The sequence below is a fragment of the Urocampus carinirostris genome, chromosome 19 (genome assembly GCF_059441175.1).
Source record: "Urocampus carinirostris isolate Australia breed hairy pipefish chromosome 19, RoL_Ucar_1.0, whole genome shotgun sequence".
NCBI lineage: Eukaryota > Metazoa > Chordata > Actinopteri > Syngnathiformes > Syngnathidae > Urocampus > Urocampus carinirostris.
The window spans coordinates 26,799,362-26,821,068 of record NC_142367.1 but is presented as its reverse complement, the minus strand read 5'-3'; the positions used below and the strand labels follow the sequence as shown (position 1 = coordinate 26,821,068).

Sequence of the window (21,707 nt, the reverse complement as noted above, 5' to 3'; positions counted from 1 at the left end):
TGGAAAGTGCATTTTGTATTTCCTTGGCTCGTCGCCGTGTGCAAAATGGGACTTTCTCCCGGCACCGTAATTCCCGGTTCTGTTTATCTGCAGCACAGAAAGTGCTTTTACTTGGTGACGTACTTCAAAAGGTGCAAATAGGTCAAGGATCCTGGACTCCCTTGAGAAAAACTACACACAAAAACAAAACGATGTGAACGGGGAAGAAAATGTCAGTCTCAAGTCGTGTCACACACATGTACACTCTCATAGACACAATGAACAGTTAACATTTCTTTTATTTAACAAAAATATTAAAACTCATTTAGAAAATATACAAATCTATACAATAGCGGAATGCAACAACAAAGCCTTAACACATGACGGCCACGTTCCAACAAGTGATAAATATTCCGGGGTGCGTCCCATTGAGCAGATTCCGTTCCGCTGAAAATGTTACCTCACCGAAAAACAAACCGTTGGTTTCAGGATCGCGGAGAAGGAATGGCTTTAGGGACGCCGGGCCCCTGCCGGGGGCTCACGTTGGACTCCGTGTTCCAATAATCGAGCTCTCCGTACCTGAAACTTAAAGTAAACGTTGAAATAGTTTGAGACTTATATTAATCCAGGTATTAAAATGGCTCAGCGCTTAAAAAGGTGAAAAGGGTGTGGAGGCAAAATAATACATGCACTGGTCAGAAAACAGAGGAAAAGAACGCTATCGCTACTCTCTGGTGATAAAGAGAAAAGTTAAAGTACTCCTACCCGTGCAAACTACACCCATTTTAATTTAAATGCACCACCTCAAACACCGGATTGATTCTGAGGAAATCTTAAAACCCCCTTCTCACCTGATAATCTTTTCACCTCGGATCTATACAATTCACATAGGTCACCCTATTCTCCTTAAACACAGGAGTCAAACAGGCGGCCCGCGGGCCAGATCAGGCCCGTTTAGGGATTGAATCCGGCCTGCGAGAGAACGTTCAGAGAAGTGCAAGGGATAAACGAGCTGCAGGTTGAAATATACTTGATGTTGCCAAAGCCAGGTGCCTTGAACAAAGACACTGTACTTGTATTTATTTCTCTCTCGCAGTCTCTTTCTCTCTCTCTTTCTCTCAATCTCTCCCTCTCTCTGGCGGTCTCTCTCTCAGTCTCTCACTCTCTTCCTACCCTTGGCGCTTTCTTTTCTCTTTTCTCTCCTTCTGTCTTTTTATTTCTCTTTGGTTTCTTCCTCTCCCTTTCTTTTCCCCCTCTCTCATGACTTTTTATCTTTTGTTTCTCACGCTCTCTCTCGCTTTTTCTTTCTTTGTCCTGCACTCTCTCCTTTTCCCTCCCTCTTTCTCTTATTTCTTTCCCTCGAATCTACTGGTCCGGCCCCCGACAGAATGTTTGTTCTATGGCGCGGCCCCCGAGCTAAAACGAGTTTGAGAGCCCTGCCCTAAAAGGTGATGATAGCAATAACGGAAGTTCTTACCCAGAAATGGGAGCAGACTGTGGCGGCGGATACGGAGGCTGAAAAGGATCAAAAGTAGCACAACGACATCAAACACTTGGAATGTAAATCCAAACCAGTTCTTCTGGTTCCAAAATACACACTTGATCAAATAATGAAGTCTAACAAGAAATATTGACCCTTTGTGGGGGAGCTTCAGCCGGAATCTGAGTAGTAGGATGCCTTTCCGTACTTTGGTTTGAACGTCCGTTGGCCGCTCCTTGGTTTGACCTGGAAAAACAGATATAGGATAGAAATACCAGAGAAATACTACAGTACAACTACAAAAATACTTCTACGGAAATATTACGACAGACTAACTATGAAAATACAACTACGTACAGGAATCCGGCTGCAGAAACACTACAAAAATACCACAAAAATACTGCTAAAGCAATACTGTGAAATTACTGCAGATAAACTAAAGATTTTACGATGTAAATACTTTAATAATACAACTGAAAATACTCCAAAAACAAAACTACAGTAACATTACAGGAATCTGACTGCAGAAATACTACAACAATACCACAAAAATACTGCTAAAGTAATACTACAAAATTACTTATCATATACTAAAGATTCTACTTTGGAAATACTGCAATACAACTGAAAAAAATACTCCAAGAACAAAACTACAGTAATACAAAAAAAAAAAATAATAACACTGTAGAAATGACAGCATACTTCAAAATAAAAGCACAGTAATACTAAAGAAATACTACAGAAATACTTCAAAGATACCACAAAAATACAACGAAAGTAATACTATGAAAATATTGTAGATATACTGCAGATCCTACAATGGAAATACTGCAATAATACACCTGAAAAATACTCCCAAAACAAAACTACACAAATAAAAAAATAACACTGTAGAATGACAGAATACTTCAAAATAAAAGTACAGTAATACTAAAGAAATACTGCAGAAATACTACAAAGATACCACAAAAATCCAACTAAAGTAATACTATGAAACTACTGCAGATATACTAAAGATTTTACTCTGGAAATACTGCAATACAACTGAAAATACTACAAAAACAAAACTACAACATTTTAACTACAAAAATACAACTACGGCTATAATACAAAACTATAACAGATAGACTACAAAAACACTACTGTGGGAATACTACAGAATAGTTGAAAATAAATGTACAGTAATACTAAAACTACTACAGTAATACCACAATACAACAGAAGCAATACTACAGATGTACTAAAGATTCTACTATGGAAATACAACTGTAAAAATACTCCAAAAACAAAACTACAGTAATACTAAAAATAACACTGTAAAAATGGGACAGAATACTTCAAAATACAAGTACAGTAATACTCAAAAAAATACAACAGAAATACTACAAAGATACAACTAAAGTAATACTACGAAAATACTGCAGATATACTAAAGATTCTACTATGGAAATACCACAATAATACACCTGAAAAATACTACAAAAACAAAACTACAGTAATACTATAACTACAGAAATGCTACAACATCATAACTACAGAAATACTACAAAACTACTACTGTGGAAGTACTACATAATAGTTAAAAGTTGAAGTACAGTAATACTGAAAATACTACAGAAATCCTACAAAATTCCCACAAAAATACAACAAAAGCAATACTAAAGAAATACCACAAAATACAATTGCAAAATTCCTACAAAAATACTTCAAAACAAAGCTGGCAGAAATACTACAAATGATATATATATATGATATATTTTGGATCTACCTGGAGCGCCTGACTGATTTGAGGCAGGGGTTGAAGGTCTCTCTCCTGAAGACAAAGAGGAGCACCAGGATCAGAAGAACCAGAAGAGGAACCACCAGCAGGAAGAAGATCAACAGGCCGTCCCTGAGGGAGTGATCTGGAGGGACACAAATAGAGATATATAAAATCAGGTTCCAAGACACCAATAAATTCACAAAAGTGCTCAAATTAGAAAAAAAAAACCCTTCAGCTTTCCAGAACATCACTCGCCCCATACGGGGGCTCGGAATGGACACCGAGGGAACACTGTATAGTCCTAAAACCCAATTTAGGGGAATTCCTTGGAAAAGAGCAAATGAGGCACCTATCTGAGGCGGACCGCTGTCCACGCTGCCGCCTATCCCTGCCCTGTCGCACGTCGGCGGGCTCCATCCGTGGTCGCAGTGGCAATTCCCTTGGTCGTTGCACACCTACTGACAAAACACAGAGGGTCTGTACATAAGCTGTGCATTAAAGGGACAGTGGGTTTTATTTGACGGTGTTCGTTTCACCAAAAAGAATTAGCAAAATGACAAGGTATCCTACAAACGTGTTTTTTTTTTAATTAGTACTTGTTGGTCAAGGGGTTTTTATCAATTGTTACATGAGCCTCAGAGGGAATCGAACCTGCGACCTCTTGGTCCCAGCCACACATGCTCTACAGTGTATTTGATTTACTTTAACCATCCACACACACACTCACACACCGATAGTGGAGTCAAAGGTTCAGTGAGGGGTTCGGTGTCTTGCTCTTCCACATTAAACTCAGAGGGAATCGAACCTGCGACCTCTTGGTCCCAGGGACGAGTGCTCTACAGTGTACTTCATTCACTTTACCCATTCACACCCATTAACTCAGCCAGGAATCGAACCTGCGAGACAATGAACCCCTAATGTTGGGTCCCAAGGCCAACGCTCTACCTGAGCTACTGCCGCCCCAGTCTTGTACTTGCATATAAACCTACATCGCATATAAGCCACCCTTCAAAAAATAGCCACATAAAAGCAATTCATATCCCAAGTATTAAACCGTATACATAAGAGGGTTTTGTACACCCTTTTCAAGGCCAAATTCAAGCACTTTCACCAGTACCATTTAAAAATCAAAATACTACATTATTATATAATTAAAAATAATAATTGATTACAGCAATTTGAATTATAATTGTTATAATCGATTCCACCAACACTAACGATGTATTTAAAGGTGGTGTTCATAATATTATACTTGCTCACGCCATCTTCTGGCTTGTGCCATCGTAGCTTTTTCAAAAATAATTGGAGACAATAAGAAAAAGAGCAAAATACATATTTTTTTTCAATATTTGGTTCCTGTAGGAGGACAAACACAAATCAAACATTCTTAAAGTTTATCGGATTGTAAAAAGCAACACTAAAACCTTTGCAAATTTGTACTTTTCTATGGCCAATTTCTTAGACATTGTGAAAGAGTTGTAAATGTTGGACCTTTCTTTCCAGAAATCCAATCAAATACATATTAAATGAGTCACTTTTATGTGTAAATCCTTCTTTTAAAAACATTTTGATTCTAAAAAGGCTTATATTCATTTTTTTTTTCGCGGCTGCAGACGTTTTATCGGATTTCTTCTGTTGTGACACTTTCAACACTTTGAGTTGCTGAACCCCTGCGCAACACAATCCAGTGGTCAAATAGGACACACTGTCCCTTTAAAAAACAAAAAGACATCCTGACCCCATGGCTGTTGCATGTCTTTGCGGCGTCGCAGTCCAGGTTTGGCAGTAGGGCGGCCGCGTCCACGCATCTGAAATCGATGCAGGTCTTTGTGAAAAGGAGAGAACGGAGAAAAGACATTTGTGGTCAGTCAGAACAAAAATTTGGGGGTATTTCAAGTGCCTTTAAAAAGGGACAGTGTGAATTATTCAGCATTTCCTAGTGCAGGGGTGTCCAACTCACTTTAGCTGGGGGCTACATGCTAGAAAGAAAAGAAGAGAGAGCAGGAGGGAGAGAGAGAAAGGGGGAGGGAGAGAGAGCAGGAGTTAGAGAGAGAGAGGAAGAGAAGAAGAAGGAGAGAAGGAGAGAAGAGAGATAGGGGGGAGGGAGAGAGAGAGAAAGAGAGAGAAGAAGAGAGCAGGAGAGAGAAGGAGAGAAAGAGAAAGAGCAGGAGAAAAGGAGAGAATGAGAGTGAAGAAGAGAGAAGAAGAGAGAGAGCAGGAGAGAGAGAAGAGAGACGAGAGGAGAGAAGAGAGAGGGAGAGATAAAGAGAGAGCAGGAGAGAAGAGAGAGCAGGAAAGAAAGAGCAGGAGAGAGAGAGAGAGAGCAGGAGAGAAGAGAGATGGAGAGGAGAGATAGAAAGAGAGAGCAGGAGAGAGAGAGAAGGAAAGAAGAAGAGAGGAGAAGCAGAGTGCAGGAGAGAGAGAAAGGGGGAAGGGAGAGAGAGAGAGAAAGAGGAGGAGAGAAGAAGAGGGAGAGAGCAGGAGAGAGAGAAAGGGGGGAGAGAGAGAAAGAAGGAGAGAGGGAAGGAGAAGGAGTGTTAGGCGAGACAAAGAACACAATAAAGAGAGAAAGAGACTGAAAAAGAAAGAAATGAGGGAGAAAGATCAAAATCATGAGAGAAGGGGAAAAGACAAAGAAAGAGTGAGCATGAGAAAGAGAAAGGGAGAAAGAAGGGGGAACAAGTGAGAAAACAGAAGGAAAGAGCTAAATAGAAAAAAAGAGCATTCTAACTTGTTTAGTGTCCATTCAAAGTGACAGTGTGTGTGTGTGTTTTAGCGCCACCTAGTGGTTCAAAAAATTATTTATTTATTTACTTATAATTTATTGAAAAAAAAAAAACAATATTGATTTGGGTTATAAGCAAAAATACATGAACTATTACATAAAATGGCATTTTTTTTAATTCTTCAATTTGAGAAAGGTCTATTCCACTAGAGGGAGCAGACATGTTTGTCCGCCATCTTGTTTTCCTTTTTCTTGCATATTTCTTCTTCTTTGCTCCCTAATTTATATTTATTTTCTTTTCCTTTTTTCAAAATACTTTTCTTTCTTCCTTTTTTCCTTTACCTTCCCCTTCTATTTGTTTTGTTTCCTCATTTTCCTTTCTTTTTATCTTTTTAAAAGTATTTTTAGTCTTCTTTGCCATTATGTAATTTTTCTCTTTCTTCTTTTTCTTTTCAATATGTGTGTCATTTTTATCGGTTTTTACTTAAAACACACTTCTATAGCTTATGAATGAGCTATATTTCACCTTGATATCTGTTTATTAATTGTTTTAACAACATCCATTTTGGTTCGGCCATCCTAAAGGGGTATTACCTCATATGCATGTCAAGACCAGAACAGAGACAGAACCAACTTGCGTGGCGTTTCTCATAAGTTTTATTGGAAGAAAGAGAAAGGGTTGCACCCACGATCCGGTGATTGCTGGACGCGAGAAGCAGGTCGCTCCGAATGCGGAAGTGGATCTTCCGTGGCGAGCGATGGCGGTGTCAGGGACTGAAAAAGCGGGTCGGTAGCCGGGACAGGAGAGCAAAAACGTGGTCGGAAGGGAGTCGTAAGCCAGAATAGGAGAGAAGACGTAGTCGGGGACAAAAAGAGGTCAAAAGTCGGAACAGGAGAACAGACGTGGTCAGGATAAAAAACAGGTCAAGGATAGACGGGAGCAAAAAAAGGGACAGGTGGGAGTCAGGGTTGAAAAAGGCTTGCCTTGTGTTCACTGAGGTTTGCAGATAGACTGACCACAGGGGACAGACAGCACTGGGATCAAATGCTGACAGGGAGCCAATCAGAGTCCACGGCAGTTTACACCAAATGAGCGGGCACAGCCGAGTCACTTTAGTAATCATTACAATGCGGTCACTTCTCAAGGTTTCTTCATTTACTTCATGTTGAGGTTTTTGAGTTCTTCCTTGCCCTCATGTAGGTTGCAGATCAGGGGATGCTGTCATAATAGTCTGTGGTTTGCAATAATCTGTGCTCTGTGTATCCTTTTGAGATTGTCCCTACTCGAGGTTTCTTCATTTTCCTCATGTTGAGGTTTTTGAGTTTTACCTTGCCCTCGTGTCGTTCTTAGATCAGGGGATGCTGTCATGATAGACTTTAGTCCGTGCAGCTCTTTGAGACCGTCTCAATGTTTTTTCATTTTCCTAATAAATAAATATAACTCGACTACAGCGACATCTAGCGGTCAACTATTTCTTCAGAGCGTCCCTGAAATCAAAAGCTGTCCGTCTTACCTTGCCTTGGGCGCAAGGACTCCCAGGGTTGACGTAGGCGGGGTCCAGCACGTCGGTGCCCAGGTTGAAGTCGGCGTTGACGCACGAGGACCCGTTGATGATCTGAATGCTAACGTGAGCCCCGGGGGGAGGTTTGTTCACGTCCACGTTGGTGCACTGCACTTTGCCGCACATGGCGTCCCTAAAATCACAAAAACACTTTTGAATTCTCCCACATGATTGGCAATATAAGCAAACCCCCTAAAACTGCATTAACGTTTCTAAAAATTGGGCTAAGCCAAAATGTACCCCATGTAATTTGAATGCTGTTCTTCAATCACTTCAAGAATATAGACAATTTTGGTCAATTTTGAAAGTTAAAACACTGAAGTTATGTCCCAAATTAGCTTAGTTGAGAAACTTTGATATCAAAGACTCAAATCTTTTGAAACGGCTAGATTTAGAGCTCTCGCTGCGTTTTCGGAGCAGCCCGTGAAATTATGCCCCAGAAATATGCACAAAGACATTTCAACCCAGGATAAACAAGCCTGGAATTTCCTGTCTTAAACAAATGTCTCCTCATTATGTCAAGCTCCATTAATCCACAACAGCGCGGTGATGACTATCTCTACCATCTCAAGGAATGTTAAGACTTACGCCACGGCACATTTGATATGTTCTCCATTGTTGGTGATCCCGCAGTTGCCAAAGAGATTTCCTTGCGTGTTTGCATGCAGAAAACAAACATCTGCTGCCTTCGTTGCTGGAGCTGAGAAGATCAAATAGATGTTGGTCAAAGGAACCAAAGGACTAAGATCTCACGCAACTTCTACTACAGTAGAAAGAAACATCTGAACCTTGTTCACGCACTGCCCATTTCTACTAGAAGTAGAAATAACCAAATTAAGCAACGTACCGGGAGCAAAAAGACCCCGACACTGGGATTGGTAGGTCTGGCAGCGCCCCTCGTAGCAGTATGCCGATCGGTCCTGACAGGGAAGGCCGTCCATGATGTAGAAGTCATTGGGGCAGAAGGCGCCGGTGCCGTTACAGAACTCGGGGAGGTCGCAGGCGTTGGCGGACCGCCTGCAAGGCGTCCCGGCCACTTTCAGCTACGAGAAGCACAGAGTGAAAAACTCTAATTGAAAAGCAAACGATCCTTCCAGAAAATGGAACGGAACGGGGTCCTGTGCCCACCTGACAGTTGGCGCAGCAACTCCCTTGAGCGCAGGCGGATCCTGAGGTCAGTTTGCAAGTGGCAGCGTCGCAACATTTATTTTTACATTCCTGCGGAAAAACAAAAATGATATAATAATAATTAGTCATGAGATACATTGCTGATACCGTAGGATGGCTACAAGAGATAGGAGGCCCTGACATCAAGACAAGAAAGCTCCTCACCGTGCAGAGGGTTCCACCCCAAGTCCAGCACCCTGAGGCTGTAGGTGTCATGATTGCTGATACCACCCACCTGAGTCTGCCCCGTTGGCACCAACAGCCGCAATACCTGATTGGCTGTTTGACTCTTTTTAAACTCCCGCCTTGCTGAAAACACTCGTAAGATCGTCGGCGAACCTATGCTACCCGCTAGGCAAGCTTTAGTGACTCTTCGACTCTATCCTGCCCTGTGTTCTGTCTGATTCCCGTTGCTGACCTCTTTTCTGGACCCATTTATGTTTTGCTCCTCCGCCCCGACTATCAACCTGTTCTTCTCGTTTTCAACAACTACCTTCTCTCGACACAGAAGTGCCACTTCCGCAAACCTTTCCTTTCTTCCAACAAAACTGAGAGAAACGTAACCCAAGTGGGTCCAGTCTTCATTCGGATCCTGACATCCTGCTTTTTTCTTTTCTCTCTCTTTTCCCCTTTTTTCTTTGTCTCTTAGCTTTTTACTTTGTCTTTATTTTTGCTTTATTCTTTCCCTCATTTTTCAAAAGTCTTTTTTGTGAATAATGTGACATCATCAAAGTTTAAAACAACAAAAATAACACAAAGACCTACTTAGGAGCTGAAAGGTCCGGCTCTCTTTAGTGAGCCGATTCTCAAAAGACTTAATCGACTTTACTCAATCACGTGCCGACATTGACTTTAAAATAGCACCACACCAAGGGAACTCGGGCTGTTTTCACTGGTATTCGGACCGAATTTGCAAATTTTCAGCCCTGATTTTTATGCGCGGGATAGATTTTCCTGCGCGCGATCGAGAACATTGGCGTAAGGTAACGTTTTCTACCTCGGGCGTGCCGCAGTCGCACTCTTCGCCTTCTTCCAACAAGCCGTTGCCGCACTTGGCGGTGCCGACCACGTCCGAAAGGGAGGGTTGGTTTATCAGACACGGGCCTTTCCCGCCGAGGATGAGGGTCTCGAAATCCTGGGCGCTACATCGGCTGAAGCTAGTCGCGCCGCTGAACGGAATCGTGGAAAAACACCGGATCTAGAACCGTTCTTGAATCGAAACTTATATCGGATCCGGATTTCCTTACCTGGCGGTGGCGGCCATGATGCAGCTTTCTCCATTACAGCTGCAGCGGTCGTCGTCGTGACTCATGCCCAGGTTGTGCCCGATCTCGTGCGCCACCACGGTAGAGGCGTAAACCAGATTGTCGTCACCGAACTGGAAAATGACATTCGATTCTATGCGTGTCCGCTAGAGGTCGCCGTCGTGTCAAGTGCCACCGAAAACGAGTTCAAGGAAGACTACAGAGGCTGAAAAGCAGCCATTTTCTTTACTTTTTTTTACACAGCGTTTCTTAAGACAAAAAGATGGCAATAAAGGACTAAAAACAGGGAAGAAGAATTAAGAAAAGAGGCAAAAACGGGAGTAAAGAGAAAAATAGGGGACAAGAAGGCAAAAAAAAGGAAAAATGGTGAAAGAAAAAAAAGAAAAGTCAGGAATTAAGAAGAAAAAGGACAAAAGCAAAAATAAAATCAATTTGGTATTTCATTTTATACTTTTCTCCTCAAATTTTGCTTTTTGTCAAATGTTGCTAAAACGTAGCAACATTTGGAAAAAAAAATTATATTTATATATATATTTATAAAATGGCACAGCGGCGCAGTCGATAGCGCATGTGCAACACAGTTCTAAGGTCATGAGATTGAATCTCCTGTGTGGAGTTTGCATGTTCGCCCCGTGCCTGCGTGGGCTTCGTGCCATGGATGTCAGGTTAACTGGCCAGCTCAAATTGTCTCTAGCTAGAAATGAACGAGTGAATAGTCTGTGTGTCCTGCAACTGGCTGGCAACCAATTCAGGGTGTCCCCTGCCCACTGCCCGAAGATGGCTGGGATGGGCTCCGGCACCCCCGCGACCCTACTGAGGTAAAGCCCTGCGGACAATGGATGGATGGATATTTAAAAAATGTAAAAAAAACTTTGCATTGTGCCACATTTTGTATTCTTATTGGAAAAAAAGACAAAAAATACTTAAGTTGTATTTTTTTTCTAATTGCGATGGAAAAAACAAAAAAGTAGCAAAAAAAAGAAAATGAACACGAGAAAGTGTTGAATTCTGCGGCATCCCGTGACGGTAAAATTCTAGAAATCCAGCTCGTCACCGGCGTCTCTCGGTCAAACCGGTCGGACTCTCCGCCATAGGGACTCCGCCCGAGAGCGAGGCCCCTCTCATCAATTATACAACTCGTCTTTCAGGAGCCGGATCCTTTTCCACAAGCCGCCGTATCTCATCTTTACAGTCTCAGAGGAGTTCAAATCCAAAGAGTCTGTTTGGAGTTGCGGCGACCGCACCAATGTCATCAAACGTCTTTGGAATTTGTTGTGCTTTAAGACAATCGCTGCTACGCTTTTAGGATAAGAATTGGATTAGATTAGATTAAAACTAGCGCATCGTATTAGCAGTGTCTGAAACTCGTGACGAAAAGATGGCGGACAAGTCTGAAAAGTTGCCTGCCCCATTTTTCACAACTTGAAACACAATAAGACCACTCATTGCAGTATTAAGGATTGATAATCAGAATATATAACAGAACAACACTTTAAAGTTAAGTTTATTATAAATCTACTTCTAATATTCATTGTATATGACATGGCTGTTTTCCATCTGCCATTCATTATTATGTACCTGGATTGGCTCATCTTCATTCATGCAGTCTTTGCTCCAAGCCAGGTGAACTCCTCTTTCCAACATCCTTTTCATGTACGTTTACGTTTTGTAGCGTCATAAATTGTGTTAGCTTCTTTTGAATATTTCTTCTGGGACTGAGGTTTTGGCTTGATTCCTAACCACCTCTCCATTTTTCTTGTGTTCTCTGTGCATCTACTTTGGAAAATGATATGCAAATGCATGACGTTATCACACTCGGGGAAGTCCGGTCGCACGAAGTTATTCGATGCAAGCTTCTCATTGGCTGCAGAGTATGCAAATTGCCAAACGAACCGAAATTCCAAAATTTCCAAAGCGAACAAAGATTTCGAAATCGGAATAAAGCAAACGTTTGATAAGAAAACAAATATTTTGTTTTTGTTTTCTTGAAAAAGTTGTCAGCCAACCGGGCAGAGACGTTTTGAAAGTTGTACGCCTGACGTAAAAAATCCAGACCTTATTTTCAGACACTGGTATTGGATATTTTTTGTTTTTTTAAGGAATGTGATGTCCGGACAGCAAGCATCATAGAATAAAAATGGAATTTGCTCCAAATACATCGTTTTTTTACAATGTCAAGCCTGTTTTTAAATCTCTTTAATCAGTCAAACTTTTCAATTTGGATTCAAAATATTTGAGGGTAATACTCTAAACTTAAAACAAAGTTAAAAAAAACAAGGACCTTCCCACCGAAAAGGAACATATTTAGTCAGACTGCAAACTACGGAGACTGAGAGATTAAGGAATTAAATCTAACTCTCACAACTCAAGACAAATGGTCAAGTAGACATAGCCTACTGTACTTCAAGTGTTTGATTTACAACCAAAGTCATTTGCATAACAATATAAAATGAGTTTCACACAGAAAAAAAAGACAAGAAGCAGGGAAAATATATTTTTTTAAAAAGGAGTAAAAACAGGGAAGAAGCAATTAGTAAAAAATAAAAGAGGGGGAAGAAAGCAAAAAAAGGAAAATGGTGAAAAGAAAAAGAGGCACAGAAACAAAAGAAAGGAATGAAAAAGATAAATGAGAAAAATGACCAAAAATACATTTTCTCTCTTTTGAAATAATTTTTTTTCTCACTTTTCATTTTTCTCTTCTTTTTAAAAGTACTAAAGGTGCTTTTCGATCACTTTGATTCTCTGGATTTTGTCTTTTTCGGTTGTGCTTTCAGCACTGGTTTTCACTGGCACGACAGAATACAGAGACACATAGTGGGCAAACAGACTGAGGAGATCATTTCTTCCTCATGCCATGAGGCTTTTTAACTCCACCCGGGGGAGTAACAAGCCCACATGAAACCCCACCCCCACATTGAACCTATTTTTATGACAGTGTGTATTTTCCGTAACACAATTTAAATACTCTATAGCAAAACATTATATTGGGAACTTTAGTATTCTATGTTTTATTTTATTATTTTATTTTTTAACACAAAGATACTGCTGGAAGTGGGAATTTCCCTTCAGGGATCAATAAAGTATCTATCTATCTATCCATCTATCTAGGTTACTGAACCCTGGAGAAGAGTGTGTACAGAAAAAGGCTCAGCATGCATCCCTGTGGAACCCCAGTAGTATTATAGTAAATACTACTCACTGTTCCTTTAACTTTTTTATCAAGGCCCGGGGCCTCAAACTATCCTCCTGGGGCCGCGACTTTAAGGCCCCTGCTCTATGGCGAGATTTAAGGAGACAAACCCACCACAGTGATTCCTCCAGATGTTGCGGCCGAGCAGACGGTGCCCACGAAAGCCATCCCCAGCACGGATCCCGGGTACGAATCCGGTCGACCGCTAAAGAAACACAAAGTAAGAGCGTTTCGACTCGCTTTCCCATTGGCCGAGGGATCGGGACTCACACCACGAGCTGGGCGACGTCGTGCCGGTTCCTCGGCAACAGTTCCGTCTTCCTCCAGTTGACGAAACTGCGCAGTACGGTGCCGGCCGAGCCGTCCACCGCGAACGGGTTGGACTGCTTGAAGATCTCCAGGCCCACCAGCACCACCCGGATGTTCAACTGCTTGTAAAACTAGAAAGAACCTTCTTAGATACACTGCCGAGTGAGGGGATTCCCCTTTTGTCATAGTACCACATTTTAAGCTTCAAACATGGAAAAAAAAAGATTTTATAAGACAGCACTATCGTGAAGTGGAACCAACATTTTAGATCATATTAATAACAAAAAACTGAAAAGTACATGTCGCAAAAATACCAGCAGGAACGGACAGCATTATGAAAACCAAAGAACGAACCAGGCAAGGAGAAAACTAATTAACGAAACAACCAAAAGGCCCATGATCACATGAGATCAGGGTTGGCCAACCTGGTCCTCAAGAGCCGCAAATACTGGCAGGAATGGACAACATGATGAAAACCAGAGAACAAACCAGGCAGGTCCAGGACAAAGTTGTGGGAAAGCTCACGCAGGAATGGGAACAATCATTTTGAAAATGGAGCAAGCATATATACACTGCAAACCTACTAAGACCTGGCTGTCCCTCTGAATATTCAGCCCAAAGAAGGAGAAAACTAATCAACAACACAACCAAAAGGTCCATGGTCACATTAGATGATGAGTTGGGACAATCTGTGTATAAGACAACTATTAGTCCGACTCTGCCCTAAATCTGCTCTTCATGAAAGTGTCACAGACCAGGGATGGAAGACGGGACCCAATTGTGTTTGTTTTACACAGTTTTTATTAAGAAGGAGAACAGGACTTGTATCCACGATTCGATGATCGTCGGTCACGGGTGGCAGATAGCAGGAACGCGGAGGTGGCACTTCCATGTCGAGTGAAGGTAGTCGTCGACAGTGAGAACAAACAGGTCGATGGCCGGGGCGGAAGAGCAAAAACATAAACTGGTCCAGAAAAGAGGTCGGCAATAGGTATCAGGCAGGAAACTGGGCAGGATAGTCAGAGAGTCACAAAAGCTTGCCTAGCGATCCGACGAGTGTTTTCAGGAAGGCGGGGGTTTAAAAAAAGAGGAAGCAGCCAATCAGCGTCCACGGCTGTTGGCGCCAACGAAGCAGACTCAGGTGCCCCGCATCAGTAATCATGACAGGAAGAGGGCCAAAAAAGAATACCATAAAAAGGCCTGATTGTTTGCAAGAAGCCACATAGGAGACACAAAAACACGTGGAACAAGGTGGTCAAATGAGACAAAAATTGAACTTTTACGCTGAATGCAAAGCATCACGTTTACTTTAAAGTGTATCATTGCAAAACACTGTGAAAACACCATGCCCACTGTCAAACATGGTGGTGGCAGTATCATGATCTGGGGTTGCTTTTCTTCAGCGGGGATTGGGAAGATGATTAGAGGCAAATCTGGGGTGATTCAGGCAAGAGACGTGAGAATGAGATGCAGATTTACCTTGCATCAAGAAGAGAATCCTAAACCAAGTGAAATCTGCTGTAGTTTAAAACCAACAAGAAATAGGTGTTCAAATGTCCAAACCAAAGTCCAGACCTCAATCCTTAGAGCATCACCACCCAACCTTAAGTTATGTAAGGAAGAATAGGCAATTATTTTTCAAGATGGGCTAAACCTCTAGAGGCATACCCAAAAACATGTATGGCTGTGATCCCAGCAAAGGTAAAAAGGAGTCACTCAAAAGGGGCCGATATTTTTGCAACACCTACTTTTCAATTTTGTATTTGTTAGCACAATATCGAATATTTTGTGTGGTCTTACCCCATCCAGCAGGTTGGCCATTTCCACCATCTCCTCTCGGACGGCCGTCTCGTTTCTTTGCTTGAACCGATACTGTCGAGCACATCCACCAAACCTTGTTGAAATCGCTCGTTTTCTGAGCCTCCGTTTGGACTTACTCGGAGATGATCCGCAACCAACACCAGTTCCACGTATCTGGTTTGAGGTAGATTGCGTTTCTTCTGCGGGAACATCAAAAAATTAGACTCTCCCGAGTTAGAATCGCAGGGAGAAGGTCAAGTATAAACAGCGGTCCCGACCCGCAGCAGAGCAGAGAGGACGCGCTTGGGTCCGAAGGGTTGGAAAAATTCGCTCGTCGGAGACCTTTCTCGGACCACGCCGCAATTGACGGCTCGGGCGCGAACGTCAGAGAGTCGGTAGAAAACGTGATCGTCGGTGGAGGACGGCGCCACCGGCTGGATGGCGTAAGTCTCGTTTGCAAAATGGATCACCCCCCTGCGGAGGAAATAGGATTAGAAACAGGCTTGGGGAGGAACAATACCAGAAGACCAGAAATGACTGACTCACTACTTTTCCCAAAAAGTTAGTAACTGGGTTACTCTAGAATAACAGTAACTAGTCACTAGGGAATGTCACTCTTTCCGTTACTTTTAATAAAAGTTGTTGTGTGTGTCAAAGAATTTCAAATTTTCTGAGCAGTCTTAGAGTCAAGAACAGTTATAAAACCTCGTAATATTAACTGCCACCAGCAACAGATTTATGCTACAAAAAAAATAAACAGCAAACAATAAAAAAAACAATCAGCAGTAAACAATATAAAATGATATAATGAATTAAATCGAACTCTCACAACCCAAGACAAATGGTCAAGTAGACATAGCCTACTGTAAGTGTCTGAAAGAACGTCTGCCCGGACGCCAGGAGATAGGGTTAGCTTAGTGTTTGCTTTATTCTGATTCCGAAATCTTTGTTCAATTTGGAGATTTTGGAGTTTCGGTTCGTTTGGCAATTTGCATACTCGGCAGCCAATCGGAAGCCCGCATCGAATCACTTCATGCTTCTGGACTCTCCTGAGCCTTATAAGGTCGTGCATTTGCATATCATTTTCCAAAGTAGACGCACAAGGAACACAAGAAAAATGGAGAAGCTGTTAGGAATTAAGCCAAAACCTCAGCCCCAGAAGAAAGATTCAAAAGAAGCCAACAAAATGAATGACGCTACAAAACGTAAATGTACATTAAATGCATCGTGGAAAGAGTTCGCGTGGCTTGTAGCAGAAGACGCAACGCAAACATTGCATGAATGAAGATACATACTGACTGGCATATGGAAAACATGCAATGAATGTTATGAGTAGATTTATAATAAACTTCATTTTAAAGTGTTGTTCTGTTAAATATTCTGATTATCAATCCTTAATACATTGCAACAACGTTTTTTTTTTTATATGAGCTGACTTATTGTGTTTCAAGTTGTGAAAAATGGGGCAGGCAACTTTATGGCTGGGCAGGCAACTTTTCAGAGTTGTCTGCTACTGTTCTCTCTCAATCCCTCTCTCTATGTGATGTTACGTGCTTAATAACATAAGAACCACATTACCCATAATGCCACATTGTTACTAAGCATGTCCCCTAATGCAGTTGTACGTTATGGTTTATTTGCGAGCGACACCAAAGTAAACAACCGTCTGCGCCAACACGCCTTGTTTGAATTGAATCAAAGTAACGGGCTGCTTTTAATGGTCAGTGACGGTAACGGTGGAAAAAATAATTGATACTATATTTGAAACAGTCCTTTTTTTCACTTTCACCATTTTCATGCTATGCGAACAAATTAAACAGAACAAAAACCCGTGGGGACGGGCATAAAGTCTCTCTCCAGTACTCCCAGGACCCATACTTCGAACCTAATGTGTTCCGCCCTGAACAGCTCTAAAAAATTAAGAAAAAAGCAATGGAAAATAAAGCATAGGGGCTCTTTGAACTGTTAGTCATTGTTAACATAAAACTTAGTAGAAAAGCTATTTCACTGTCAAACCCGCCTTTAAACACTTGCTGGTTGCGTTTATTCTAAACAACGTAAGCCTCGCCAAAAAAGAGCTGACATCATTGTCCGCCATCTTGCTGCAACCTGTCCTTTTTCTTCTTTTCTCTTTTATTTTTTCCTCATTTTTCTGTTTATCTTTTATTTCTGTTCTTGTCTCTTTTTTCATTCTTAATTTTTTTACTTCTCGTCTCTGTTCGCTTTCCCTTTATCTTTTGTTTTTCTTTTGTTTTTTTCTTTGTGAAAGGCTGGGCAACAAAATGAGCACTCGGTGTCTCCGTGGTTTCCTTCTTCCTTTAGAGAAATCTACTGGGAAAATATTACACACTGTCCCTTCATGCAAGTGCCCATGCAAAATACGGATTTATCTGTTACGGATCGTTTTATTTTCAGATTAAATCCTAATGTGTTTTGTTTTATTTGTAAATCTTATCGAGTGTGAAAGAATAAGATATTTAAGACGGGGTTCCCCTACGACTGGCTGGAAACCAGTTGAAGGTGTCCCCTGCCCGAGGACAGCTGGGATGGGCTCCAGCACCCCCGCGACCCTATTGTGGATAAGCAGTGCAGATAATGGATGGATGTGTGAGACCTCCGTCATTAATAAAGCCAAAATTCAATTCTTCATCAATCAAGGTCAGCGGAGATGCCCAAACCTCAATCCATAGCAGGTACTCAGCGCCACCATGGAGTTCTCGTCACCTTCAACCTCACCGTGATAATAACAATGCACCTTTGGGGAAAGCAATCCATTAATTCCTAAACGAAATGGAAAAAATAGTCACTTGTGAACTTACATGTTTAGATCGCTTGGCTGCGTGATCATCGGAGGAGTTGAAAGTCTCCTGTGCAAAATCGGAACCTAAGAAATCTCTGATGAACAGGAAAGATGATGACGAATCATAAAACAGGCCGCGTTTCAATTTAGAGTTAAAAATAGCAATGGCGAAAGAAAAACCTGTTCCTCTTCAGGTGGAGAATGTGAGCTTGGTTTCCGATGTTAAGAATATAGGATTTATCGTCTTCGGAGTTTTGAAACTGTGAAAAAAAAACAAATACAGTAATATCACAAATTGAAGCGAGAGGGGGGATATAACTAGTTTGACCGAAATCAGCTTTTGACAATAACTGTCAAGCTGTACGTTTTTCCATAAAAAGTAGGTTTAAGATGCATTTTAAGACGTGTACGACGTACAAGAAAATCGGAAAAACGCAAATTTGTCAATGATGGGTACCATCCGGTATACACCGACTATCACCAAACGGCAAATCGATCAAGTCAAACCAGTTCGCCGCGGTAGCCTCTATCTCGGTATCGTTTTTTTACCGTTGCAAACGAAGTGAGCGTTTGATGCTACTGTGCGCATGCGTCTGCCGCCAGGGGATTTCCCATCATGCATCATTCCCATCCAAGGTTGGGTAGGGTTACTTTAACTGGATTACTTTCAATGACTTTTGGATGACTCCAATAGCAAATATGCTAATAAAAGACAAAATAAACTCAATAGGAATAAAATGATGACTCACAACAGGTGGTAAGCTTTCTCTCCTGGCTTTGATCGCTTTGATCTCCGGCCAAACTAACATTAAATGCGACAGAAACAAAATGAAAATAAATCCAAACAGCTTGCCGACATCATTTTTGCCGTTCCATGGATTCCGTTACTCCCCGAGCCTGCACTAAATGGAGTCATTTTATTCCTATTCAGTTTATTTTGTCTTTTATTAGCATATTTGGTATTGGAGTCATCCAAAAGTCATTGAAAGTAATCCAGTTAAAGTAACCCTACACAACCCTGTTCCCATCACATGTAAACAAAGCGAAAGCAGAGCGATAGGCCTACATGAAGTCAAGTCCTGTTTATTGGTTTGGCCCTTTATCACAAAAAGTCTCAAAGGGCTGCACAGACCACCATAACAGCATTCCCAAATCTGAAACCTACAAAGGGGCAAGGAAAAACTCAAAAACCTCAGCTTAAGGAAATTGAAGAAGACTCAAGAAGGGGCTGGAAAACTGGATTGGTTTCTCATGGCTTCAACCCTACCCCTTAGATAGGATGCAATGTGCAAGATATACAGTACTATGATCTCTGAGCCTTTTGTGGCGTTCCACAGGGCTTAGTACTTGGTCCCCTCCATTTCAGTATCTATGCCAAGGGCCCGAGGTGAGAGAGAAAAGGACTGCCGCTATTCGCATATATAAGCGGCTCTTTGAGGAAATTGGCAGAGGCGTTAAGTATTGATCCCAGGTAAATAGTATCGATTCCATCAGAGTACTTGCTCAGTATCAATAATATCGATATTTGGATCCATCCGCCCACCCCTAATTCAAATGTCCTGGGTCAGGAATGACACTTCAAACCCCATGTCGTTGAAAAGCTAGAAGCGTGTCAGAAATCTCCATTTATGATTAAATCACATCACAACATCGTTTTGAATTTTCTTTGGATACGATCTTCGAGTCGCAATGGCCGAACCTGAATAAAAACGCCGTAAGTCATTCTGATCTGAAAACAACAGGCGGTCGATTGAGTCAATTTGAAATACATGCGGTGGTAAAAAACATCGGATATCATGCGGTAGTTGTGTAGTGAAAGGAAGTCCGTCTCTTTTTAGAGAACTGGCTTTTAGGGCTCTACTCATTAAAGAGAGCCGGCTCTCCAACGGCTCACTTGCTTTGATGCATTATATTACGAATGATGATGTTGTATAAAAGAAGTTAAGAAAAAAAGGAAGTAGAAAATGAGAAAAGACAGGTTTGTGGTTATCCCTTGAATCAGTATATTACCAACAATAATTGAATGCAGAAAATAAGAAAATGTATCATTCTACTTCATTATGTTTTTTCCTTCTACAGTGAACGTCCAAGCGACTTCATTTTTGAACTTTTTTGATAATAAACCTCATTCATGTTGAGCAACTCAGTATCTCACAACAATATATAGGATATAACGACATGTTAAACTACATCAATAAACACGTTTGAAAACAAAAAATATGGTGTAAGATTATTTTGTATTTTGTAAGGGAAAATGGAGCCGTGGAGCTTAACAGGTATGCTAATTGTCCTTCACTTACCGGTAAAGAAAGCATCCGGGGTTGCACAATAGAATACTTTGTAAGTTTTCCCCCATCTGTTATGTCTGAAAATGAAAAATCACGAGAAGAAAGAAGGATATCCCCACAGTTTCTATATTCTAACAGACTTCGCATCGCGTTTTCTCCCGCTTCTTGCGACTCACCTTTGTTCTCCACCTTAGAAATAAAGAAAAGAAATAAAACTTTGACGATGAGGTATTTTCCGACCATATTCCCTCCAAAAAACCCGTGCAAACTACGCCGACAAGTTAAAAGTCCAAGTCTTCCGTCTTGTTGAATTAAAACCAGCGTCCAACCTCAGCTTCCTTTTTGCCGTACAGGTGCGTCAGAGAAGGCGTGGCCAAATATGGTATTCGTTTTCTTTAATTATAGAAGAAAAAAATTGCACTTTTTTTTTCAACTACGCTACATTTTAAAATTTTGATTTGAGCTTTTTTTTTTTAATCACATTTAAGTATTAACTTTCTTTTGATCTGATCTTTCTTCTTTTGAGTCTTTATGACGTGCTTATCGCGGGGTGACGTGTCTAATCTCGTTGATTGCAATGGCAATAAACACAACTTTAATCGTAGTCCTAATGCTTTTCATTTTAAAGCCCCAGTGTGTCATATTGGACCACTAGATGGCACTGTTGTCTGATGCAAACCAGTGCCGCAGCAAGACACCAGCCAAACACGGCGGCGACGCGGTGATAGATATATGTTCTTTTGCTGAATAAGCGTAGTTTTTGTACCACCAGGAGATACTAATTATTACACACTGTCTCTTTAAATTGGCTAAACATTTGTTACAATAATAAGTTTGGATAATTGTCTGCTGCCCCTTCTCCCTCCATTTTCTGTCTGTGTATTATTCCCTCTCCTCTCTCTCTTCTCTCTCTTGTCTCCCCTCTCCTCTCTCTCCCTCCTCTCTCTCTCCTCCTCCCTCTCTCCTCTCTCCTCTCTCCTCTTTCCCTTCTCTTTCCAGTCTCCCCCCCCCCTCTCTCTCTCTCTCTCTCTCTCTCTCTCTCTCTCTCTCTCTCTCTCTCTCTCTCTCTCTCTCTCTCTCTCTTTCCTCTCTCTCTCCTCTGTCCCTCTTCTCCTTCCTCTCTCCCCCCCCTCTCCACTTTCTCTTCTCTCTCTTGTCTCCCCTCTACTCTCTCTCCCTCCTCTCTCTCTCCTCCACCCTCTCTCCTCTCTCCTCTTTCCCTTCTCTCTCCAGTCTCCCCCCCCCTCTCTCTCTCTCTCTCTCTCTCTTTCCTCTCTCTCTCCTCTGTCCCTCTTCTCCTTCCTCTCCCCCCCTCTCCTCTTTCTCTTCTCTCTCTTGTCTCACCTCTCCTCTATCTCTCTCCTCTCTCTCTCCTCCTCT

The 21,707-nt window shown here is 41.6% G+C and overlaps 1 protein-coding gene across 2 annotated transcripts; it reads right to left on the bottom strand.

The window, feature by feature from the left end:
- Positions 1 to 260: 260 nt before the first annotated feature.
- adam9b (ADAM metallopeptidase domain 9b) lies at positions 261 to 20,679 on the bottom strand. Of its 2 annotated transcripts, none has more exons than XM_088323400.1 (22): positions 20,504 to 20,679; positions 20,340 to 20,404; positions 18,220 to 18,299; positions 18,059 to 18,134; positions 17,918 to 17,994; positions 15,518 to 15,713; positions 15,377 to 15,439; positions 15,240 to 15,311; positions 13,401 to 13,570; positions 13,245 to 13,335; positions 9,923 to 10,053; positions 9,673 to 9,844; positions 8,637 to 8,726; positions 8,356 to 8,551; positions 8,097 to 8,208; positions 7,461 to 7,641; positions 4,960 to 5,046; positions 3,571 to 3,676; positions 3,228 to 3,363; positions 1,615 to 1,705; positions 1,457 to 1,494; positions 261 to 564 (listed from the first exon to the last, which is right to left on the bottom strand). In XM_088323400.1, the coding sequence occupies exons 1-22, from the start codon at positions 20,568 to 20,570 to the stop codon at positions 465 to 467; spliced, it is 2,397 nt and encodes a 798-aa protein (XP_088179526.1). In that variant the 5' UTR covers positions 20,571 to 20,679; the 3' UTR covers positions 261 to 464. The 2 variants fall into 2 exon arrangements, with proteins under 2 accessions (XP_088179526.1, XP_088179527.1); XM_088323401.1 differs by lacking the exon at positions 261 to 564 and adding an exon at positions 831 to 951.
- Positions 20,680 to 21,707: the final 1,028 nt, after the last annotated feature.